The sequence below is a fragment of the Corvus brachyrhynchos genome, unplaced genomic scaffold, assembly GCF_000691975.1.
Source record: "Corvus brachyrhynchos isolate BGI_N302 unplaced genomic scaffold, ASM69197v1 scaffold106, whole genome shotgun sequence".
In the NCBI taxonomy this organism is placed as follows: Eukaryota; Metazoa; Chordata; class Aves; order Passeriformes; family Corvidae; genus Corvus; species Corvus brachyrhynchos.
The window spans coordinates 4,490,476-4,517,132 of record NW_008238834.1 but is presented as its reverse complement, the minus strand read 5'-3'; the positions used below and the strand labels follow the sequence as shown (position 1 = coordinate 4,517,132).

Below are 26,657 nucleotides of genomic sequence, written 5' to 3'. Positions count from 1 at the left end.
TGCCTCTGAATCGGGATGGCTATCACACTCTGCAGTACAAGAGAACTGCCATGGAGCACCGCAGCGACAGCCCGGGCAGGATCCGGCATCTGGTTCATTCTGTCCAAAAGCTTTTTACCAAGTCCCATTCGCTGGAAGGACCATCCAAGGGGAGTGTCAATGGGGGGAAAGCAAGCCCGGAGGAGTCACAGACGATGAGGTATGGGAAGCGCAGCAAGAGTAAAGAAAGGCGATCAGAAGGTAAGCCCAGATCCAATGCATCGGGATGGTGGAGTTCAGATGACAACTTGGACAATGATGTTTGCATTTATCATGGTCCCAGTGGGGTCATGACCATGGGAAGATGCCCTGATCGCTCTTCTTCCCAATACTTTATGGAAGCCTATAACACTATTAGCGAACATACTGTGAAGTCCTCCAGAAGCAATAATGATGTCAAATGCTCTACCTGTGCAAACCTGCCTGTGAATTTGGACTCCCAGTTAATGAAGAAAAGCTCTTGGTCCTCTACATTAACCGTGAGCAGAGCCCGTGAAGTTTACCAGAAAGCATCAGTTAACATGGACCAGACAGTGGTGAAGGCAGAGACGTGTTACGGTCATGTCAGCTCCTCCAGGTACAGTGTGGAGAACTGGTTGCTGTTAACTGTGCTCTGCCTTGTCTCAGGTGTTTGTGGGGGATGGAGGTTTGCTCTGATGTCTCAAGTTTCCCCAGAGGTCACTGATCACTAAACAAGGGGTGCTGCTGCTAAAATTAAAAATATATCAGCTCTTTTTTTTTTTTTTTTTGGTCCAGAATTCAGGATTTCAAAGAAACTGTTCATGTTAGAACAGGATTTTTTTTTTCAGGTGGGAAAAATAAGACCTTTATGTGTACCTTTTGAATTTATAAGGCTGTCACAGTAGGGGTATAGGGAATTTGATGTTGTAGTGCTTTCATTTAGCACTACAATGTCAATTAACTGAATGTTACCAGGATACAAATTCTTTGATTTCTGTAATTCCAATTTTGCTTTCATTTACTGCTCATTTTTATGAAAGCTTTTGAGACCCTTTTGAGAAACTCAGGGGTACCTTAATACTTTCTCCAGCAGGAAAACAACCTACTTTTCTTTTTGCCATGGAATATAAATTCTCTTAAAACATTTATTGTAACGTGTCCAGATTTGTTTATCAAGCTATTCCTCTTTTTCATGGCTCTGAGTGAAAAATAAAAAATCAAAAGGTTGAAATTATTGCTTGTTCTGATTATACATTTTAGGAGTACATCACCTACTCCCTCACAAGCTGTTTGCAGTTAATACAGCGTCACTATTTTTCACCAGTATTGTATCTTTAAATGTCAAGAATCAGATGTCTCCTCTTGGAGCTATCATACTGCCGGTGAATGTTTGTGGCAGGAACATGGATCAGAAAAGATTAAAACTGTTTCGTTCTTAGGAGAGCTGTGGATAGCTTTTATGCACTTTAAAGGAAGCACTTATGGCACATCTAAGTGTGTGTGTAAGATGGAACAACGTTGCGCAGAGAAGAGAGAAGACCATGAGGAAAAAAGAGGTTTGCTAAGATGATTCGGTTTCATTTTAATGTAGTGGGACTCTTGTCTATTTGTATAGAACTGTATCAAGTTCTCTCATATGGGTGCTTTAATGAGACAGTCAGCTTCCACATTCTGTTGTTTAAGTCAGTATGCAGAGAAAGCGTAGGACTGAGGCATCAGCATTTAAAAATTGATCTTAAAAGGTTTTATGGAGTGTCATGCAAAATAATTTTGAATACCAGCCTCTGGGATTCTAAGTCTTAAATATAAAGGAATGGATATGTATATTTTCTGTTAATTGTTTAGGAGAGTGGGGTGGAGGAAGAGGGGGCAATACAAATGCTCAGCGTGTTTACAGCTCTGCGTATGGGGTGGGGAGGGAGAGGGGTTTCAAAATAGCCTCAGGTTGCAACCTTTTGAGGTTTTGTGAGTTTTTTGTGTGAATTTTGTGAGTGAGAAGAAAACATAACTTTAGGCTTGATTGCTGTGGTTACTTTGAACCCTGAGATTTTTTTGTTGGTATTTTTGTTTACTCCTTCAACCTTCTCTTGGGTTTAGATAAAATAGCAGACAATTCAGTATGTGACCAGATGGCTAGAAAAGAGTGAAAAACTGTGCCAGCATCAGCTTTAAATGAACACCTCCACAGGGACCTTTAGATAATGTTTAACTGACAGGAATAGACTCCTGAAGTGGAATTAGAGGGCATTATCTGTGTCTGTATGAAAATATGTCCAACAATTGTCAAGGGCAAGAATAACTAAATTCTCACTTAGAGTAACTACATTCTCACTGTGTTTCCCATTCTCACTGGTAGTTTTATTTCAGTTTTCACTTAATTTTGTTTCATTCTTTCTAATTGTGAATGCCATTGTAAAATCAAGGGAAACATAATTGGTTTGAAACTATTTTTAAAAATGGAGACTCTTAACCAGGTTATCAGTTAGCATTGGAAGTAATATTCAAACAGAGTACAGTAGATTTGAGGAAGCAGGTCAGGATTATTCTTCTCTCTTGGCAGCTTGAAAGGTTGACAAATGCATATAGGTATTAAAAAAATCAGTCTATTTTGAATGCATCCCATTGCTTTTCTCTTCACTATATCACTTTTCTTTTTGCACTGCAAGCCCTTTGGGGCTTGGACTTTGTTCCCTTTTGAGTTTCCACAATGCCCAACACAATGGGGCACAGAATCTAATTGAGGCCTTTTTTCCATCCTGCAGTATAAATATATATTAACAGCAGAAAAGTTCTACTCTGTTAGTGGGTTGTAGAGTTACTCTGTGTATGTTATTTTCCAGGTGCCCTTCTCATTATTGTACCAAAAGGCTGGTGTCCTGTGTTAGAACAATTGGAAAGGCATAAAATGAGATGAAAGCTGCAAGTCCACAACAACACTGAACAACTCTGATATTAATTTCATTATTATGACACTTCTTTGTTGCTTTCTTTAACTCACTAAATATGAAATAGATGCTTTTATCAACTCGCTTGTTATTTAAGTTTTTGTCTATGCTGCAGGACTTAAATTCTCAGGACATAAACTCTGATCCTTCAAAGAGCAGCTACTTGTTCATGCAATCTCTTCTTGTGACAGTATCTGAATTCAATGAAGGAGTGACTTATTTTCAACTCAGGGTACTCAGGATAATTTTCTTTATCCTAATGGATCTGAGTGTATCAGAGATCACAGGTGACATTGACTTCACATTTGTTTATAAGGGCTTTTATCACAAAAATATCTGCATGAATCCTCAGCATAAAGACTTGGAAATAACAAACAATTATTTTGCTTGCTGTGATATTTTCCACTTAACTGTTCTGTGGAAGGAGTTGGCAGTAGTTCGTATTACAGATGGGCTTATTTCTCATAATTTGGAATTTGGATCAAGTGCAGAGTCCTCCTGCATTGCACTGGCTTTCTTTATCCCATCAGGCTCCACTTCCAGCCCTGGTGCTGAGAAACAGTGTCCATCCTTGGAGTTCTGGGGGAGGCTTGGGTCAACACTGTGCATCCTCAGAAACAGATACTATCCTAGAATAGTCTAAAGACTGTCAAGCAAATCTTTGCCTCTTACCTGCATTTTGGCAATGGAATTGCATTTTTATCTTCTATTTCTCCTTTCAAGAGTGAGCAGCTGGATAGTATGTTCCTTTTTTGAGCTGATTTTTTCTTCAGGGAAGTGCTACTGTTCAATCCAGCTTTACAGTTGGACTACAGTGAAGGAAGGTGAGAAGGAATTGTTCATGTTTTATCAAAATGCTTCTTCAAAATGGTTTCCCTCCCTTGAAAGAAAAAATTATAAAGTGGTGGACAGCCTCTACTTCTCTGGTAGCTTCTCCTCTGGAAAAAATTGAAATTAAGCAAAGCTATCAAAGACAAAATGTAACCAGCAGTCCTTTGCTGCGAACAATAGGGTCTAAATACACAGGCAGATATTTTTTGACACTCTTGTTTTCTATGAATTCATTATTTTTGGAGGTAAAGTGTATCAAATACACTGCAGAGTTTGGCTCTGATTATAGTTTCACCATTTAATGTTCCCTGTAATTACTATTCCTGTTGTCCTTGGTTCATTTGTTAAGAGATTGAGAAAAATACAAAGAATGATGCTTTTTGTATTAATTTTCTTTTCTTCTTATGTGGGTCATTCATAAGTTTTCTTTTCATTGCAACTGATGAGACTCATCAGTTGTGTCAGACACTTGAGGCTAAGGTTGGAAATTTTAGTTCTGAAAACTGAGGTGCAGAAGGTGGGTGCAACAGTGCAGCCATTGAAGTTCCACATTAGCTTTTCTTTAGTGGGATACTGTGAGAAATACTATAAAAATACAAGCCAAGTTTCTGGGCGTAATAAGAATTTTCTGGTGCCAAAGGGTTCTTGGTTAGTACTGCGCTCAGTTTCCTGTGTGAAGGTGGCCTGTAATGTGTGCTGCTATACCAGGTGTAGTGCTAAGAAGCTCATCATCTGAATGACTTGTTTTCCAGTCTCAGGACAAACACAGTTTCTTAGGAAATACTGCTGAATCCCAGTCCCAGCCACCCTCTTTTTGTTGCCTGTGTCCATGGGTGACCAAATAGACCTTAGGGTCAGGTGCTAATAAGGACCAGTAAGTGTAATGTGATCTGTTGATGTGGTATGTTACATTACAAAGCCTTTATCCTTACGACACAGCAATTTATGTTAGATCTGTTATACTGGGTTTGTCTACGCAAGTTTATCTGCATTTTCAGTTTGTGTTTTCCTCATTTATGGTGTTTGCATTTCAAATGCAACTACCATATTCAAATTAATCTTCCAGTATATCCTTGTTTTTATACACATGAAAGTTGTACTAACATCCATTAATATAGATCTTCCATTTTTCATGTATCTGATGACTTGCCTTTTCTTAGCTCATATTCCATTATACATTGTAAATTAGTGAAGCACATGTTATTTCTTTCAGTTTTCCAGTCAGAACTACAAAGTACATGAGGTATAAGTTTCAAGGTTTTTTTACTGAGCTCATGTGAAACATAATTCTTAATAAACTAGTGAAACAATTTGGACAAATGTAAAATACTGTCAAATGTTTTAATGTATTCTAGGTCAACTTCCAGGTAATGGAATAATCATGAAAACATTTGGAAATTCTTAAATGTTCTCAACTTTTAAAATGAACTAATATCTAATATTAATACTGAAAAAAATATTCCCAGAAAGCTGATTTATTTTGGTCTTTCAGTCATGAGGTGGGTAATATGAATAATGGCTAAATCTAGGGAATTTGTGGAAACTATAAATAAAGCAGAAAACAGCTTATTTACAAAATGTATATTACTAAGAGATAAATACATTAAATTGGCATCTTGGTTATTTAGCCTTCCTGGAAAACCACCCAAGATATGATTGCTATACAAATGTGTAGGAGAGTGTTTCAGGATAGTCGTCTTCCTCATCTTTGCAGTCCTTTAATTTAGCTAAAAAACAAAACAAACAAAGGAACCTGGATACTGTCAGCCGTGTTAGTGATCATAATTTTGCCACTCATTTAACCTTAACAACTGGTGCGTTCTGATTTGCTTAATTGAAAGCTGTGCTGACCTTTGGTGTCTTGAGTAATGGGGGCCTCCTAAGGACAAAGAGAGCTGTTCTACAGCAATGCCAGCTGCAATTTTATCTGCCCATGTTCCTTAATTTTCTGTCCTTTAGTTTTATTGTCCTCCTGTAACTTCTCAGTATTGAATATACTGGCACTGACCTTATTTTTTCCAGATTAATTTGAATTACTGTCAGTCTATTCTGTTAGCATCCCTAATGTATTCTAATAGTGCATCCATTAAGGAATGCAATTCTGGCAGCTGGAACCTGTTGGCATACTATTTGTAGGATTTAGCAACATACCTGGGTGAGACTACATTATATATACTGTTCTGTCAGAAATGCTTATTAAAATTATGGCTGCATATAACAGCTGGCATTTGGTATCTATTTCAGTTCGTTCATGGATAAGATTTGTTTCAGTCGTGGATCTGACTTTTTTTCTGTAGCCTTAAATGTTTGGAGTGTTCTACTCTTATTCTTTTCAGTGGTTTCACTGTGTGGGGGGGGGGGGGAAAAAGGGAGTAAAGCAAAAAATCTTCAAGAAAGTCAAGTCCAGCAAAGAGGATAATTTCAATCTGCATCTGAGTTTGAAACCTTAACTTTTATAGTGGAAACATGTGAAGTACATGGGGAAGAAAACACTAAGCAGTGATACATATTCCTCAGTCAGTGCAAATAAGGAGTATTTCTCTTCATCCAGTTACTGGGTTGGGGTTTTGTGTTTGTTTCAAGAATGGAATTCATAGTACAGATCTTGAGTGAGGAAATACTACAGTGCCAGAGGAGTGGTTTGAGCTGGGCTAGCTGGCCACAGTTTTTATTCTGCCTTACAAATGCTCTTGTGGTTCTTGACAGGTGAGCTTCTGTCACTACTGAATTAAGCAATAAGAACATCGATCTGTTGTATATTGTTTGTCCTTTCATCCTCTTACCCTGAAACTGTGCAATGTACTGTCTTCTTTGGGCTTCTGATAGATATGCATTTATCTCACCAAAGACTAAGCAATGTGTCATGCAGTTGGAAAAGGCATTGTGACAGTTCTGATGGGCCAGGGCTTCCAAAGACAGTCTCTGAATTGTGTCCAGGAGTCTTTTATGCAAGTAAGTTTGTGTCTAATTTTTGCTTTACTGACATAACCCAGCCTGCTCACCAGTTTGTTAGGAAATCTTTGAGGTTTCCTGGTCTGTAGCAATTCAGTTTTTAGCAGATGAGAGTTAAGAGTATGACCTTGATTTCATATCCTATGGGACACTACTGTAGAACATAGGTCACCATTTGGTGACATTTCGAGTCACTGAGAAGACACACTATGATTTTCTGAAACCAGGAAAGTTTCCTTACAGCCAAATGAAAGCTTCTTCACAGGTGTATAGCACTGCTGTAATGCAAAAGAAATCATTGTGAAAGTTCAGTGAAATCTGTCCACTGGCCACTAAAATGTGACAGAAGCCAACAGCCAGGAGGAGATGGCAGTTTCAGGGCATCACTTAGAGTTGCTGCCTGTGAGAACACAGCATTAGCAAAGCACCAGAGATTACTGAGTTACAGCCAGCCAAAAGAAACAGCATAAGGGCTGCTGCTCAAAATGCTCTCCCCACCACATCTGTTTTCTTCCAAGGATACAGAATCAGCTACGTGTTCTCCACCCACTAGCCAGTTTCCTGCTGTCTGCCTGATAATGCCTGTGTGTGTAGTGAGAGAAAGGTAAAATGGCATCTCATCTAACAGTATTGCTTTGGATGCAAACCAGTCACTGTATGCAGGTGTTGAAGTGACTCACCACAAAAGAAGATATAAAGATGAAATGAGAGAATATTTCTCTATTGCTAGTCATTGAAAGTGTCCTTTCAAGGACTGGTATTCATGTTAGCAGTCATCCTGTCATCCTTAACTGGGCAAGAAACCATATGTCGTTATAACCAATGGCTTTGAATGCTTCAAGGGTACTGCAAAAGATGAGAATGAATGTCTGCCCTCTGCCACTGGAGAATATCATCCATGAGTATCATTGAAGCAGTTCTAGTTTGAGATCCTGGCCAAGAGCCCTGATCTGTGACCTTCAGTTATGTTTACCTCAGCTAATGGATGTGGCAGTTGCTGTTTGGCTTCCTTTCTGCAGAAGGTGTTTAAGGGTGGCAAACTTGAAAGGCAGTGGCTGGAATCATTGTACTGGTATGCCCCTCTTCACGGTTGGTTGGATTTTTATACATAAAGCAGAAGGATAAAATTTACCTGGAATCAAGACATGGTAGTTTCATTTAGAAGACACGCATTCCTCTTCATAAAATGGAATGTGAATCAGATTGACAAACCAGTGCTCAAGACACCTTTTGGCGAATGAACATTGTAAACTGGAGTGGTTCTTGAAGAATTTTGTCTGTTGGCTGACTCTCAGAATTCATACTGGTTTAGAAGACTTTCCAAACTACTCTTATGTGAAGGAAGATTGCAGTTCTTCACCCTGTTTGTTCAGGTTTGATGGAAGGGGTGGGCACAGCATGGAGGAAGTAATGCTACATCTTGGAGAGGTCTTTGTTCTGGTGTTAATTCCCCTCTTGTAAAAAAATACGGAGATTAGTTAGCTAAATTAAATTAATTTATAGTAGAACTCTGGGTTCCTACAATGATTGGTCAAATAGTGCAAGCTAAAGCAAATGTTGCTGCAGATACTGAGCATATTAAATTTGTCCTAAATAAAGGCAACCTTCCTAACTGCCTTTTTGAGAACACTTGAGGCTTATTAAACATATATGTTTCTTTCTGCTTTCTAAGGCTTCCTCTTTTTTTGCATACTTCAATGATTCCTAACATATGCACATTGGTAGAAAGAAATGCTACTCATCCTTATTGGTCTGATTAATTCAATATTCATGAGTGCTAGGAATAGGATCAGTAAGTGGAAGATGGCAATTGGAACTTCCTTTACAGCGTGCAGAAGAGGCATAATAATGGCTAAGACCAAATTGCATGGGTTTGAAAAATCTGCACTGAGCAGTCATTAGGCATTGTTCTTCAGTTGTGTGATTTCATTTCATTAGGTATTTGCATACTAATAGAAAGCTAAAGTTACAAGTCTGCTGCTGTGAGCGATGGTTAGCCACTCCTTCCAGTCCTTTTGTTTACTTCTGTAGTCATCCACATTGCTTTGGCAAAGCACAGGGAGAAGCTTTAATGATTTCAGCTGCAATAAACCAAAGCAAACTAGAGATCAATAATGAACTTAATTTGCTATAGAGACAGTCTCTTTGCTATTTCATCCAGTGAGGTAAGTTAATAACTATTTGGGGAAAAAAAGAAAAAAAAAAAGGAAATTAGATATTCTAATTTAATTATTTAGAAATTGTTTAAAATGTTTTCTTTAGCTTTGTCATTATAGTCTGGGATTATTTCACATACTACAACATGTGAGCTTATGAAGTAAATGTTTGAAAACTGTGGGGCCAGTATACCTGTTAATTTAGTTTATTTGGGCTCCTAGACTATCTATTAAAAAATCCAGTTCCTTCATATCAAAAAATGCATTAAAGGAAATGACGAGTCAGTACAACCTGGCTAATGACAAAGTGTGAACACTTGCAGAGCAATATAAATTTAGTTAAAGATTGGGACAGGTAATCTATACACTAAATGATGCTGGATCCAGGTGAGATGTTGGCTAGTAGCAGTACTTCATCTTTATAGTCTGCTCTGTTTACAAAAGAATGTTGTATCAGCCATTTAATCAAAAGAAAGAAACTGTTGTCAGGCTTAGTGTTCATGCATGTAACAATTTATTTCCAGGGGTTTGCTGAAGTTTTAAGTTTCAGTAAGCTGCATGGCTCAGAGGCCTTTGCTGAATATTTTTTATGTCTATTCAAGTAATAATGGTGTTCTGTTTTACTATGCTTTTCGTATATATGAAGTACACTCTTGATTTTTAGGCTTGTAAAGATTTGTACATGAGCTTAAAGATCACTTAGAGAATGAAATGTTTCCAAGATCATTATTACTTTGATAGTGTGATTAATAATAGTTCTATTTTAATAGAAACAATTATGTTCATTGTTAGATTTGAGTTTAGCTCTTCTCTGTTCTTCATGAGAGCAAAAACAATCATGCAAGTGATGTTCCCTCTTGATATTCTGATACTGGAAAAATGGTATTGCCAAGGTAATTGGATAATATGATTTTCTTAAAAGCATAAAACAGCTTTATCTCAAGTATGTCAATCTTAATCCCATTAATCCTCTAAGGCAGCAGATACTGTGCATTTGCACTTGTGTGCAGTGTAGTATGTGACCTTGCAAGGCATAATATAGGCCATTCAAACAAAGTAAGAGCCTGTGGGAAAATCTGTGCAGACCCCCTGACTGAAATAAAATAAGAAAGCTGGAGGTTCACATAGACACTTCTCCCAGCATTTTTTCCAGACTAGCAGAAGAAATCACACTACAGGATGTGTGGTACCATATGTGTAGAAACAGAATGTATGAAATAATCTAACTGATTTTATTTTTGCAGGTTTTATTTTGGAGAGGGCTTTATCTTTTACTTTCTTCTCATGATATGAAACACTTTGTTGCGACAGTAAACTGCACTGTCTGCATGAGCTGTTACAGCCATGTCTGTTACAGCCAATACTTTTTAGGCACCAAAAAAGCACTCTGAAAATCAGGTCACTTCTTTTAGTAGGTATTGCTTGAGGTATTTGACTATAGGCACAGCAGTATTAAAATGCTGACATTATTTTATCTGCCTGAAATGAAAGGAAATGCTGAGCTTTAAGGGTTGTTTGTCCTACTCAAATAATACACAGGCAGAGACCCTTTCATAAAAAGTATTACAATTGTTAATAGCCAAGGCAGAACTTCTAAATTGTTTCTTTACCCTGCAAATGCTCTTTATCAGTTACACGATGCCTTACAGTTTTCTCCTACACCAAATTCTGAAATTAGGGTTTCTTGCTCTTGTGAATATCAGATAAGAAAAAAGAAGAAATAAGATAAAGGTGAGCTGGATCCAAATTTTTTTCTACAAATTCGCTAATATACAGAAACATTACTGTAAACAAACAAACAATAAAAAGTAAAAACAAGATTTAAAGAAAAACAAACCTGACTTAAACACCTGCACAAAATCCCCATGGTCAAACTGTTTAACTAAAATAGCTTTTAAATCGAATATCCATTGCATTCTTTTATTGCAGCTTTATCTAGGCAGGTAAAGTAGTCTGTGCAAACACTCTGACTTCCTCAATGTGTTCTGTGAATTTGGAAGCGTATCTGGGTTGGTATTTTAGGCTGTTCTCTAAATCTGGATGGCTTTTTAACCACAGCCATCCTTTTCTCTTTGATGCACACAGGGTTTACCCTTAAACCCATAATATGGAAATGGAAGTTGGGTCACTTTTGTATTATTTCCTTTGGTTTTGTGCATGCAGGTGACTTCCAATACCCAAACCAGCCAGTGGGTTTGTGGCACTCACTGAGACTGCTTTGCCCTGGTCTCTGTGTGAACAGCTCATCTTGCTTTCTCTGAAACCAGTGTTTTTGAAAAAGTGGAAAAGCTGCTAAAAAGGTAGTGGTTGTTTTTCAGTGATTGCTCACTTCACTGATATGAGCAGAGCTCAAACTGGAAACTTCCAATCACATCGTACAAACTGAGGGACTAGAGCAGTGCATTCAAACCTCAGCATGGTACACAGGGTTTGCATGTGTACATAGAAAGTTTTGGGGTAAAATCCATTGCAACCAGCATTCAAAACCTGGCCTATTGTATCTAAATAATTTTGAGAATCTTTGGGATAAAAGGTCTTATACGTGGGGTTATTGATAACAGAAGTCAATAATTCCAAAGTAAGTTTTTCCACACTTATCACTCACTGGTATTGCTCCTATAAACTATGGCATTAAATTTAACAGTGTATCTATGACTTAATAAAACTACAGGTGTTCAGCTTGCCTGAATTATGGGCACTGTATGAACATTGTAACTTTATCTCCCCTGACTTTTTCTCTGTTAAAGACACCAACCTTAACAATATACTAACATACTTTATTTAGTGCATTAAGGATTAATTCACTAATTTATCTTAATGAGAAAAAGCAAAGATCTTCAATTAAAGCATAATGAATAAAATATTAAACAGATCAAAGTGCATATCCTCTAAGAATTACCAGATTCTCTATATACTCTGACTTCGATATCTAATAGCTGCCTAAAAACTGATTGGAAATACACTATTACAGATTTTAAACTTCTGACTGAAGTCTGAGCATGTCATCAAAATGCCAGCAGAGCTTGATTTTACTAAACTTATCTTAAATTCTTTTTTGTATGAGTGATTTGAGAAGTCAAAATTTTACAGTGACAAGCAGAAGCTGTAGGTTCCAAAATGTATGTGAGAGGTGGTATGAATATAGATTGTATACTCACTGTTTGATGATGTTCTAGGCCTAGAACTAATGCAAGAATAAGACCTGAAAAAAATTTTATACTCTATCTGTCATAAGTGGCTAAGGGAGGAGTGTAAAATGTTCTGTACTGTTCTATATCAAAAATCAAAACCTCTGATGGGTGTTACCTTCATTTGAAAGCATCATCTTTCCAGATCTGGTCCAGGCATAAACTTAGAAGTCGCAGAATGGAAATATTGCTCTGCTTTCTCTTTTTTTTTTATGTGGAAAAATACTAGAGCTGTTCATTTAGTCCTGTTCTTCCAGTAGATTCTGTTAGTACTTAGTACTCTTAGTCTTAGTTAAAGCTTTACCCTATCCTAAAAGAAAATTTCAGGTGGTTTTAGGAGTATTTATTCAGTAATATTCTATAGATGCACAATTCTGCATGTCATCATTCAATAAGAAAACTGGAGTTAGAACTGTATTTCTGCTTTAATGAACTTAGATTCTTGGAGCCCAGGAAAATAAATTCAAAAATAAACAAAACAAAAAACAAACCCCCCTCCCCCCCTCCCCAAAACCCCAAAACCCACAACAACAAACTTTGCATGCTGCTGGAAGAATTGTAGAGCCATTAACTTAAGGATATGTAAAGACAACATGGAAATTTACTTTAAAAAGACACTTAAATTCTTTACAAAGGAAAGAATTAGTTAAATAAAACATGGAGAAATTGAGAATGACTAAGTCCTGAGAAGGGAGGCTGGGTCTTAAGAAAGAATATTGATAAAGGGGAAACCTAGAGTAGGTATCCAGGATTAACTCTTCAGTTCTTTGAGGAAAATACTGAAGCTCCAAGAGAGTTTCAAGGCTGGACTTGACCAAGAGAGAATGGGGAGAACAGAACACAAGAGGAAAGAAGGACTGTTTGAGCCTGGCAGTTTAAGGAAGGCCCTAAATAATCATGTCAGGAGCAGGAAAAAAAAAAATCAATGAAAGAAGAAGGTTGGCAAGGTCTTGGGTTTTGACATTGTCGGGAAACAAAGCAAAGACATAGGTTGTGAATAGTTTAGTTAATAAAATTAATATGGTTAATTAATTATAACTAGTAACAAGCCTATATGGGCTTAGGACCATTAAATATCTTTGTTCCTTTGTATACCACAGTGCTATACAAAGTGGTATACAAAAATAAACAGTTGCAGTTTATAGCAGTATAGATTGATAAAAGGCCATTAAAAAGGCCATAAAAATTTATTTGTATTAACAGTAACATTCAAAAGGCCTTACAGCCTCTGGACTTAGACTTCTGTTTGTAGTGGGAATCAACAGCTAAGCCGTTAGCAAGCATTCCAATGTTTTAGTTTTGGTTGTCTAAATAAGCTGGCACATAAATGCTCTGGCTGAAATCTGCAATGGGATTCACAAGATCCTCAGCAGAAGGTAAATTTTGATGAAGAACAAACTTCCCATAGAAAAGATTATTCTAGCAGGTGAGAGTATTTGTAAGTTGCAAGACAAATTTAGTAACCTAGATTCGTGCCTCCTTATTTAATGTGGCTTGTAAGGTTTTCTGAGCATTATAGCTGTGGCTGGTTTATAGAATTGATTCACTGAGAGGAATCAGAGAAGCAGCAAACTAAAAAATGACAACTACTTGTATTTAAGCCTACCACAGAATGATTTTAACTAAAAACCTCTTTTGCAGGGCACCTTTAGATAAAAATGGTGTTTCTGCAAAATAGCTTCAAAGGTCCTGCTCCACTTCATGTTTTTTCTGCAGTTACAGGAAAGAGAAGGATGTTGGTTTATGTGGTCAGAAGCCACAGGAGCAGAGGAAGGGAGACAGTGGGTGGGCAAGAGCACTCCGCTCTTGGACTGTCCTTTGTTATGTCTCAAAATCTCATGAATGCACATTCCCACCATTCCAGATTTCCAATACAAAGAAGGGACAGCACTGACTTCAGATCAAGAGAAATAATGCACATCATTAAGAAGAAGAAGAAAAAGAAGGGAATAAAGAGTTGTATGACTCAGGCACTCAGACTAACAGAATTCAAAAGGAGGCTCACTGCAAGCTGCGGGTGTGCAGTTGCACCAATTAAGCTATAGAAGCGTTAGTAGTAAAATTTCACACTTGCAAACCTACTTTTGTGATGATTAGTACATAGCTCCACTAATCTGAAATGTATCTTGAGCCAAAATCATCCTGGTGAGCATTCCTAGGTACACTCTGTCAGAAAACATTGTCATATAGAGATTTGTATTTCAGTTTTTGTGCCTCCCCAAAGATGTTCAATATGTTGAGCTGAACCAAACATACCCTGATCTGGTTTATAAATGCTTTGAATGAAAATAGCAAAAAAAACCCAGATTTATCCAGCCCAGTATTAAACCTAACCAAGGCTTCTGTGTCAGCATGTTTGCTAGAAACTTCCCAGACAAGTAATAGAAAATAGCAAAGAACTCCAGAGATGCTTGTGACTATGCAGAGTGAGAAGTGGGCCCCCATTCCAACAGCAACCCATGGTCAAATGGGATTGAGAACAGGCCTTTGACCATCAGAGTTTTTGTTATGGCTCTGTTGTGGCTTACCAATAACACCTGGGAGGAGCATACTAATAAGAGAATTGTGTTTATCACCTCAGGTTCCTCAAGATGAATGGACTGGCTACACTCCCCGAGGAAAAGATGACGAGATTCCCTGCCGCCGAATGCGTAGTGGAAGTTACATCAAAGCCATGGGGGACGATGACAGTGGAGACTCGGACACAAGTCCAAAGCCATCTCCAAAGATTGCTGCACGGAGAGAGAGTTATCTCAAGGCCACCCAGCCATCCCTTACAGAGCTTACCACCCTCAAGTAAGTCCATGTTCTACCACATACAGCTCTCCACTAACACATGCATCTTCTACGTTTGTTTCTTCTCTTTTCATTTTCTATGTTTTCTATTGGTTTCTTCTCTTTAGTGCTAGCTGCTGGTTCAGGAAAGTATTTGAACAAATGTGCTCAAGCATGCTTATTTTTGCATGGGTTTCTTTCTGAACAAGAGTAAACATAGGAATGTTTCAGAATGTTATTCTGAAAAGGGACTGCGCTATGAATTTGCAAAGTATTTTAACCTGTTAGTGTTAAGTGAGCATCCAGTTATGTACAGTAGGTCTGCTCTTTGAATGCTTTGCTAAATTACAGCTTTGGCCTGCAAAAGCTTTGCATAACTGTGTATTTATATATACTCAACATGTGAAATTAGCCCTAAGATAGTCTTTGCAACTCCAGAGAGCACCTGAGATGTAATTAAAAAGAACTAAGACCATCTGAAAGTAGACAAACCCATGTTTTCTGCTCAGAATTGCACGGTATTTTGTGGAAAACCAAAAATTGATTTTTTTTAATTGTTTATGAAAGCTTTATTTAAAAAGAGTCATGATTTTATGGTTTTCAAATGTCACTATTTGTTTTTCCTATATTTATGTTTTAAAAAGCCACCCAAATTCTCAGGAAAATTGTACAAATGGACAATTTTGTATTAGTGTTTTATTTTAATTGATTCTAAAATGGAAAGGTCCCTTAAAGCAAGAAAATAAATTATGTCCATAAAAGAAAATAGTGTGGGTTTAAAATCAACAACAATTCTGTCTGTCTTTAACACAATTCTTTACTATAATAGTGAATCGTAGTTCACTGGACCAAAAAAAACCAATTTTAGTATAACTTGCCTAAGGCTGTAGCTTTAAAATGGGGAGAAAAAAAAATTAAAAGGATCTCTATCTCTTCTAGTATCCATGATCAGTGACAAAAGACTCCTTCTGCATTTCCCTTATTAATTTCTTCTCCTTCCTTGTCCTCCTCTGCCCCATTTTTTCCCAGAGATCTTATCTGAGAAACAGATTTTAGAGAAAAGCATTTGATCCTTGTTAAGAATGTCATGCTCTTGACATCAGTGATGACTAGACCAGCAGAAAAAAGAAAGCTTACTGCAGCTCCCCGTAGCAGCCTGCCTGACTTTGTCTCAAGGGAAGCCAGGGATTGCTTCTTCTCTGTCTTTCCATTAGTGTCCAAAGGAGAAAGCAATCTCATTTTCTGCAGGGATTTTCATAATGTAGCTGGCCTTTGCTCAAGGGATCTAGTGATTCCTTTCATCATCCAGAAGACTTTACCACATCCTTTCCTGAGCCAAAACTCCTCCTGTGAGATCAGTTATTGCAACCTCTGCAAGGTGAAGATGAATGTTATTTACCACCACAAACTCCATCTAGCCATGCTTCATGCATGGACACACTTTCAGGCATGGAGCTTATTCTTTTTGAGTTTTTAGGAGCATGCTTTCCAGAGTTCCATAGCGTATGTGAAGCACAATGCATCACAATGAGTGTATTTGCTCTTGGTCATTTCTGTTCTCTGTAGATACAGGATTTGCAAAAGAATATAGATTTATGAAAAATCAAAAGTCCTGCATGTCACTGTTCACCCACATAGGATGTTAGACCAGAGGTGCCAGGCAGCAGAAGCTTTTAGCTTTCAAGTCATTGTAATTCAGCAAAGTGCTTGTATAAATACTTAATTTCCCATGTTTTTTAATCCCTTCCTATTCGGGAAAGCTTTTAGGAATGTGCCTAATTTTAAGCTGCACTCTGTAAAATTCACATAAGTTTAGGAGCTGTGCAGAAGTAGGACATAAATCATAGGGTAGAAGAAGGAAGGGAAAATGGTAAATGGTAGTAAAACAAAAAAGAGGAGGAAGCATGAAATAACTTTTCTTTTTCAATGACTTTTCATCATAAACTGGGATGAAATAGAATTATTTATTTTAATCTATGCTGATATTTTAAAGAAATATCTCTTCCTGGGAAACCTTTCACTTTCAGAGACAATTTGTATAATACATAATTATGCAGTGCTTTCATTCCTTTCTGCTGAACATGATAATTTCTGGGGGTTTTATGAGAAACAGCTGAGTACTTGGTCTGGGAATTGAAGTCTTCTGTTAAGCTAGGTCTCTGTTTCCAGAATTCTTCATACTTTACTTAATAGTGTGACTTGACCTTCACAATGACATTAGTTTTTCATCCTGATTACTGTGAGAGTTGTGGTAGAGTTTTTGCAGGTGTGTTGGACAGAGACTTAACTAGTGTCCCTAACTCACTGAATATAGGTCATCAGGCAATTGTGTGATGTGTGGTAACAAGTTATTTCCTTGGCTTGCTGTTGACTTGGGTTCAATTTGCACCTGAATAAGTGCTTTGTGGAAATGAGCCAAAGGCTGCTCTAGGCAGCAGGCAGCCTTTTACTGTCACTAGTGGACCTTCTAGTTGACCTCTCAGGGTATTATTAACACCCTAAAGCTGAGTGGTATTTCGCTCCTTTAATTATGGGGGTTTTCTGCCAATGAAGAACAAAGCACGCTGTGAGAGCAGTGTTTCTACAGCAGTAATTGTCAGGGATCTTCCTGATGCACTTCTTTCTGCTACTCCCTTTCTCAGTTTGCTGTATGCAGTCTCTAGTTGGCTGCACTTTCATCTCTGGCAGAGCAAACAAGTTAAAAACATGTTCCCTTTTGCTTTCACTGTTGTTTTTGAAGGGATTTTCATCTTTTGGGACTTTTCCTCTCTGACTCCTTTAAGTCTAATATTGGTCTCACAACCCACGCTGTTCCTCCCACCTACCTACCTACCACCGTTCATGTGCCTACGCTTCTAAGGAAGTATTTTCATTGTTACCAATGTTTCTTTTTATACAAGGAATAACCTTTGAACAGCACAACTGTGTCATATCTCCTTTACATAATACAAATTTATTTCCCTGGTTCTGCTGAGGATTTTTTCCTTGCTATACCGTACAATCTTCCTCCTACAATTTTCCTCCATTGCCATGGTTTCCATGTGGTTACAGCACATGTGTCAAATGCTGTGGTACCATTCTGGATAAAGCACAGCTTGCTGTGATTTTGAAATACACACCTCCGCTGCTGCATTCTCATTATCCTATCAGGAAGTAAGCAGATTTTTTTTCCTCTGTCTTTGCTGGCAGTATGCTCTTGGTGTTTAAGCTTTTACTGCCTAGATAAACTGATTCAGCTGGGAAAAAAAAAAAAAGTGGTGTTTTCTTGCCATTCCCGAAAAGCGGGAAAATCTTTTACTTATAAGTAGGTTGAAAATAGACTGGTTAGCAAACTTCTAAAGAAGGTGCAGGTGACAGATAAGTGACAATTCTGTTACAGCTGAGCTTGAATCAGGACAAATTCCTTCACTATGTATATGTACCTTGTTTATGTTTAGCATGGTTTAGTTGGGAAAAAAAGTATGCAATTACATTGCTGTCCCCATGCCAACCTGTCACCTCCAGCTCCCAGTAACTTTTAAATCCATTGGCCAACTAAAACCAAGCTTGCTAGAGAGACTGGAATCTGAAAGATGTGAAGTTCCAGAAAACTTTATCAAGATCCGTAGCTGTATAAGGCAAAGAAGGATCTGCAGCCATCGCTTTTGTTCTTTTGAAGGACTATGGGCAAAGAAGCTGGTGGGTCAGCACAAAGAATAACATGATGGGAGCATTTTCCCAGCCTAAAAGATAAGGAATATGGAAGGGACTGGAAAACTCTGTTGAGGACAAGAGGTCTGAGAGATGGTTCCTGTCACCAGAGGTTTTCTACTTCATTTTCCCCCTTTCCTCTTCTCCACTGCAGGCACATTCACTGCTTAAAATACAGATTCAGATTATGCTTCTTAACTCATTAGTGCTGCTATTGTGGGGACTTCATCCACTTGAACCTTTTATTTGGGGTTTTTTTTGTTTCTTTGTTTGGAGGGGGTTTTTGCAACATATTACAGAACTTAATGGTAATTTATTTGTAGCCATGGATTTTGGGTTAAATACAGTTGCAGTATTTTGCTTTTGAACTCATATTTGATCATCATAAACATTTTTCTGAGACAAGTTGTACTCTGTGATCACTACTGAATTGAAAATTTTAATGATCTTGATACTTTGTAGATGCATTTGTAAAAGTTATGTAAAAAGGACAGAAGAACAGAATTGAGGTTTTTCTTAGTAAATCTTTTTTTTCAAGTATTTTACTAGGCATGTGATGTTTTCCAGTCAACTGTGATTAGGAGAAATTCAATTATAAACACCAAAACCACTTTTTAATCCACACCAAGTTTCACCACTGATGATAAAGAGCGAATGTGAGGCTATAAGCATTAGACTTTTCTCCTTTTTATCACATGGTAAAGAATTTTTCTATATAACTTCCATCATAGCTGTATCTATTCCTATGCGTAGATGAGTGATGCTTAGAATAAACCAAACAATTCCTAACTTTAAAGTTTATCAGAGACATTGCATAAATAATAGCTCAAAACAGGGGCATGTTATTTGTTTACACCCACACTTATAATTTTATGTGTTAATACAAACAGCGTAAGTACTTTCTACTTGTATGTTTATGGGAATCTGCAGATTAAATTGTTTTGAAAAGCAAATCACAATAAATGATCAAGCTCAGTTAAGTGGTAGAATCTGTTAGCAAGCTTAGTAGCAGTGACAAAAGCAAGAAGAAAGAGGTATATCTGATTTATACTCAACTGAACTCAAACTTTTACATCACCTTACTGAAAACTCATCAAGTCACTTCCTGGAGGACAAACCATCAAGCCGAAGTCAACCTATATTACTAACCAAATCTTGACAGAGTTGCAGCACCAACTGTGCTAGGATGACTTGGAAGGAAAATCAAACCACTCCATTGTTACTTAGTATAAGACATATTTCAAGATAGGAAATCCCCTGGTCCTTGTAAATTGTAATTTCCTGAGGGAAATTATAAGGGTTGTATGGATAATTTTAGCCTGAAACAGTGCCCAGGCTGTTGTGTCATTCAAGCCAACTGAAGCTGATGTCCTTAGACTACTCTTCACCATACGGTGCATCATAAATCCTTAGGTATGAAAACCATCCCAGTCTTGGGAATGAGTGCCTATTTACTTTGAGGTGTTTCTATATTGCTATTATATACTCCAAAATATCCAGAAAAAAAAAGGCGTCATATAAACAAAAGCACACTTCTTTTTTTTGTTTCTTTTTCTTCTTTTTTTTTTTCTTTTTTTTTTTTAATTGAGGTGGTGTCCTCATTCTGCTAAAGTCATCTGACCCAGATCACAGACAGGGGGAAGGGAGAGGTGGTGCAACACCACATTTTCATTATGGTGAATATTTTTAGACACATGCAGGGAAGCTTGTTAATTTTCTTTCTTGCTGAGTGACTTCCAATTAGGAAACAATGACTTGCTAATTAGTACAAAAGGAATAAATCTGATTAATCTTTTACTAGTGTTTTACAGTATGTTTTCAGTACAGTTGGTGTAATTGTTTCATGTTGCAGTCTCTTTCATTTTTATCAAACCTGTAGCTAGCAAAGGAATTTTTTCCATGTTCCTTGAGGTGTGTTTTGTTTCTTTTCTTGAACAGGGAGTTTTTAAAATTTTGCAGTAAAGAGAAAGAGAAGCATCTCCTTGAGTTTTGGACAGGCAGCCTAAGGAATAGTATTCTGGAACTATTACTGGCCTAGGCAGTAACTTTCCCAGCTCACATTCACTGATGCATGATCTATTACTTTTTATTCATATTATTGCAATCCATTTTCTCTTCTCTCTGAAACTAGGGAGAAGCTGTTGGACACATTTCTCACTTTGCAGGCTTGTGTGTCAGGTATGATTAAGTTCAGTGAATAATTTAGAAGTCAGAAAAAAATTTGAAAGGCAAGACAATGAAAAATTATTTATTTTGAGGTAGTAGGTGGTCATACTTCTGCAGCCAACGGTTTCCTTATGGCAGCTGACATCTGTTTTGTGTATATGATATTTAAGGAGGAGAGGATATTGGTTTGTTGGAGGAACTTGGAGCTTTTAATGAACAGTTGCTAGTGATGGATTTATAAAGCACATTCAGTCAGTTAAGGCTTAGTATCACTGACAAGCATGAGAGAAATCTTGTCCCCCATGGCTGTTCCCTTCAAGGTTTTGTGTCCTCCATACACAGAAGTATGGATGCCTTTACAGCACAGAAATGAACCCACAATCATCTGTGGAGACAGGACATCCCTATGTTTCGTTGCACAGGACATGGTTAGGATAAACACTCCTCCTCTCTACTTCTGTGGTGTTCCCCACCAGTTTATCTCGCAATGAAACTGAGATTCCCTAGGTATTACAGTCTCACTGGTAGCAGTCATTGCTTATCACACTGTAAAACTTAACTTTCTGTTAGTCCACACCCAGCTACATATGCTCTGTTATGTCAGTATTACCACATTGGTATAAATATTATTTCTTGTTTCTCTAAGATGAGAAGTGAAAATTTTGTTGTAATCTGTGATGTATTCTATTGTTGTTGTCCCACTTGTACTTTTACCTTTGCTTGCTGAAATTTGAGGCAATCATACTGTAACAATAAACTTACATAAGAATGTCCATAGAACCACAGAATGGTTTGGATTAGACAGGATTTTAAAGATCATTAAGTTCCAACCCACCCACCATGGGCAGGGACACCTTTCACTAGACCAGGTTGCTCAAAGCCCTGTCCAACCTGGCCTTAAACACTTCCAGGAATGTGGCATCCACAACTTCTCTGGGCCATCTCTTCCTGTGTCTCACCACAGGCAGAGTTAAGAATTTCTTCCTAATCTAAATTTGATTTTTTTCAGTTTGAAGCCATTCCCCCTTGTCCTATCACTACATGCTCTGGTAAAAAGTCCCTCTCCAGCTCTCTTGTAGGCCCCCTTTAGGTACTGAAAGGCTGCAATAAGGTCACCCCAGAGCCTTCTCTTCTCCAGGCATAAACATTGACAAAGAAAAGAAAAAGCCTATAACTTTTCTAGGCAAAATATGATTTTTTGGCAATACTATAGAACAATTTTGGAAGTCAGTAATCTGTGAAAGAACAGCAGCAACCTCATTTAGATGATTGTCTTATTGCAGACGCGAAAATCCTTGTCCTGTATCTAGTCATCTGCTTCACTTGTACACAAGATTTAGCTTCATATGGAACATAGCTACAGATGAAAGTTAGGACTTCCAACATCTTAGCTTCTCTCAATTAAATCCTAGAAACATTTATGCATTTTACAGCAAATGATGTTGAAGGTAAGACTGTTATCACTTAAAAAGCAAAGCCTATCACTGTACTTCATGTATCAAATGGGTATTTCTAGGGCTTGTGTTAAGAAGCACAGTTATAATTGCTGAACCAAAATGTGTTTTTGAGCCATCTCTTTCAGTGTATAGTCTTTACAGAGCCAACATGTGTGTTTACATGCAAAACTGGTCTTCTTTATTTTTAGCCCTACTTCTTCCCACATACTTAAAATGCTGCCTCAAGAAAGGGAGTTAATAATGTCCAGTGGAGACAAGAAAAAAAATACTGCCTAAGACTGCAAGGGCATACACAACCTATATGTTACAAGAATTTTCCTAGCAGTAATGATAGTTAGGCGTGGGAGTGAATTGCCAAAAGACATCACGCCACTGGACATTTTCAAGAAAAGGGTAAAAAAAGACTGTCAGGACAAATTTAGGTATCACTGATCCTGCTTTAGGGTGGAAGGAGGGACCGAATGACCTCTTGAAGATCCCTCCAGACCTATCTTTTTTTATTCTCTATCTGTCTTTCTCAGGCTATTGAATATACCCACTATCACTGTTCTTAATTCCTTTTCTTAGCTTACTTTTTAAATATAAAAATAAAGCTCTCATCAGGACCAAATTATTCCTGAAGGCCTGCTGTTGAACAGTAAATTTAGATATCCCACCCACAGCAGTGCTGTGCAGTTCTTTCATGTTCTTTAAATGTTATTTCATTGCTAGGGATTTGAAATCATGTTCCCACTGCTGCCAGCCATACCATGCTTGACCCTTGGTATGTGATCTTGTACTATCTGGTTTAGTTTGCTAAGGGGAGCTGAGCTGATGTATTGAATCTGCCATGCAGAAAATTCACAGGCGTAAAATGAGATGTGCGTTTGCAAAAAAAAAAAATCAGTCTGGAGTCCTTAATATTCTACATAACAAGACAAGCAAACAGGCAACAATAATTAAGTTAATTATTCATAATGATTTTCTATTCTGATCAGCTAGAAGTGCAATCTTTTCTCACTGTGAAATGGTGGAGCCCTTTCGTATTAAAAATGGAAAAAGTTAAAATAATGTATATTGCTTTAGTTTTGATGTGAAAGTACAAGACAAACAGTGTTTCTGCGGACATGCTTTGGGATCTTCTGTTAATTTGCATCATATTAGTATGAGACAAAGAGAGATGAAAATGAAGACTTTTTCTGCTCTTACAAATAAAAGATACTATCTAAGTCATGTGATACCCAGTTATTTGTTTCTTCTATTTTCCAGGATTGTATTACTGCTAAAATAGAGCAACTTTCAGCTTAATTTAGTAATTCTCTGCTGGCTTGGGTGCAGGGTGAAGAGTGGGAGCATGGGGCAGCAAAGAAAGTATATGGCCCCTATAATAGGTGCAGCATCAAATACCACTCTGCTCCCTGTGACACGTGTGAATGAAAGTTCATCTAAAGAGACTTGACTTTTTAAAATCTCCTCTCCTCCTAATGAAGTTATAAATCTTTTCAGGAGTGGAGAAATGAGGGGAAATCCTTAAAGGCATTTTTACATTGTACCTGCTTTGTTACCCATTGTACACCACACAGGCAGAGAACCATCATACAATCATTGTTTAATTTGCTGGCGTGAAAAAAAAATTGTTGAAAGCACCTTTGCAGCAGCTGCTGAATTCTTGTGAGAGATTTCTGTGGTTCCATCTGCAGCTGAGCTTCACAGCAATTTCCCATTCCCCTCCAGAAGGGATGTGCTACCTGACCAGCCTGCACCCCAGCTGCCCAGCAGCTTTGCCTCCAGCAAGCCCAGTGACTGCAGAAAGCACTAACTGGTTTTGTCATCCCCAAATGCCAGCAGCCACATCCACAGCACCCAAATCCTTCTCATTCTTCAAGTGATGTTGGGCTGGCAGACATGCTTGAGCTGTATCTATGCAGCTCTGCACTGTGACAGTGATGTATCATGCTGAAGGTAATCTCAGGAGATTTCTGGACTAGTATGTAAATCTCTCCTGTTTTATATATGACAATTGCTATAGCAAATCTGTGCTAAGCCTTCATTACTCTATGCTTGAAAGCAAACCTTGAGTAACTACTTTTGGGAGGTAGTTCTCCTTGGGTTAGTCCTAAAAATATTCAGTTAGTATTTATTACTTTATCACACCAAAATAGTTATGATATAGACATTTACTAAAACTCTCTCACAACGATCAGTATCTAGTACTGTCTGCATTAAAAAAATTGGAAGATGTACTATAATGCCAAGTAATATAAGGTTCTTATTTCATTTATTACTTCTCCTGTTTGTTTTACAAAGCTTAAAACTGCTACTTCGTTTTTATTGCATGTAAAGAAACAGTTTGGTTCTGAACTTTGTATAAATCTCAAAAATAAGGATAAATACATAATGCAGAAAACTTAGAAACACTCTCGGTGAAATGCTGTCAATGACACCGAGTTGTAGAAGTGATAAATTTATATTTATAAAAGATGAAATTTTAAGGGGCGACAATTTCTACTTTGGTAGAAAACTTTGATAGGTCTTTTCTTCCCTATTCTAGTGGGATGTAATCAACACATCATTAAACCATCCTCGTGAAGTTGCAATCAAAAACATTAGAAATCTCAGAAACACTGGCACTGCCTTGTCAATAAGGTCCACTCTAAACCTCTAGCCAAGGATTTCAGCCTTGCGCAGGATCTGTTGGACTCATGTCAGCCATGTGGCTGTAAGCTGTGAGACAGCAAGGCTTTGGCAGAGAAACGTTGCTCAGACTTGTTTGAAATGCTGGTGAGTCAAGATGTTCCACTGCAGTTGTTCAGTCATTTGCTGTTGGGTAGGATGTCATTTCTGAGCTGAGCAGTAACTCTCTGTCTATTACTTCCTGCCCTCCACCACTTCCCTGCTCCCTACATAAAGATCATTTGACTAAGGGCACAAAGTAATTGTTGTTTACCTGTGATGAACAAGTTTGAATTGAGACAGAGAGGATGATGCCTTATTCATAAATAAGATGTTAGACTGACAGTGGCTGGAATTAATGTCAGCACTACCTCACTATTTCTATTGTCCCTTTTCTCTCTCTTTTTTTTTAATAAGTGATTCCTTACTATTCCTATAAACCTCAGTACTTAGCTAAGTGTCCTTTCTCCATTAAAAGAGACAAGGCTTGCATGAAGAGCAGCACAACTACAGTCACTGCCCCTTCACTCAGTGAATGAATGTCCTCTCAACTATTTCTGTATTTCTACCTCCCCACTGCTTATTTTATTTCTACCTCCCCACTGCTTATTTTATTTCCTTTTTCATAGTGAATTTCATTCAAAGTGAATTTCACACTTTGAAAATAATCAGTATGTAGCAGCTTCTTCTGCTTTCATTTATTATAACCCTCATCCTTATACATCCTCCTACTAGAATTTCATCAGTGGTCATTTAATTATTAATTTTTTTTTCCATTAGTGCAGTTACTAACATCATTCTTTTGAGTCTTTCACAGTTCTTTCATCCCACAGTTCCTCATCCTGACTAGAGCCAGTCTGCTGTTAGCACTCCTGGATCCTTCTCTTTGCATCCTTTCTCATCTGGGAGGCGTGCAGCTTGTGTTGAAAACAGCTCTGCCTTCCTTCAGCTTCGGTGCTCCGTTGCTGCCACCATACACGTGGTGGGTAGCTGCACTCAGTCACGCTTCAAGCTATCTTTGGAGTGATTTCCTCAGCAACTGGGTTTGCTCCCTGCTCCATTTCTCCAGACAGAAGTTGCTGCAGTGGCTCAGAACCACAGCCCGGCAGCTGAGGTGCCCTTGTCACTGGCCAGCGGTCAGGTGGTCCTTGCACACTGATCCCTGTGCAAACACACGTGAGTGCTGAGGAAGCTTTATCCTATCAGCTCTAACTGTTCTTTCTCCAGAGAAGCTAATCAGATTCATTATATCTCTGTGATGACTGTGGTATCCATCTGAGTGCTTTGCCTCTGGCAGAAGATTGACAAGCCCTCATTTTCTATTGAAATTGCCTGTTATGACTATATTTCTTCCCCTGTTCTCGGAATCAGTATGTCCATATAATGGTAGTTTGTTATTTAATGTAACCAGTTCCCTTAAGGGCAACAGCGCAAAGAATAATAAAATAATCCATTTGAAGTTCATACAAACAATGAATCACCTGAATAGCTGTCTCTTTAAAAACAGGCTTGTAGTTTGATGTTGATGTTGTAGAGATTCTTCTTCTTTTGAATATGTTCCCAGATTATGTGTTTTATTTTATGTTATTCCTTTAAACCAGGTACAAAATAGATAATAGTAAATAATACGTAGAGGAAGGTTCTTTATTTTTAAGGAATATTTTTAAATAAAAGGATAAAATAAAGTTGACATGTAAAATAAAACTTAAAACTCCAATTTTAGATTTTCTGGAGGTTTATTTGCATGCCTCTTTTACAACAGCTATCAATACTTTTTAAAAAATCTAAACCCTTTTCATAAATAGAATATTTATATTTCTAGAGATGAACAGTAAAATTAGTCAT

General features: G+C 37.7%; 2 protein-coding genes across 3 annotated transcripts in view; both read left to right on the top strand.

Annotated features, from left to right (window-relative positions):
• Positions 1-50: 50 nt before the first annotated feature.
• On the top strand, positions 51-731 carry LOC108447647 (disks large-associated protein 1-like). The gene has a single exon (XM_017738233.1). It carries the CDS (start codon positions 51-53, stop codon positions 729-731), a length of 681 nt encoding a protein of 226 aa, XP_017593722.1.
• Positions 732-1,360: 629 nt separating this feature from the next.
• Positions 1,361-26,657, top strand: part of DLGAP1 (DLG associated protein 1) — a 136,565-nt gene continuing 111,268 nt past the window's right edge. The window contains exons 1-2 of one of the 2 annotated variants that reach the window (XM_017738276.1): positions 1,361-1,556; positions 14,654-14,868. In XM_017738276.1, the coding sequence (XP_017593765.1) occupies positions 1,482-1,556; positions 14,654-14,868 (290 nt within the window). In that variant the 5' untranslated portion in view covers positions 1,361-1,481. The remainder of the gene's footprint in view (positions 1,557-14,653; positions 14,869-26,657) is intronic. The other variant, XM_017738277.1, reaches the window with a different exon arrangement.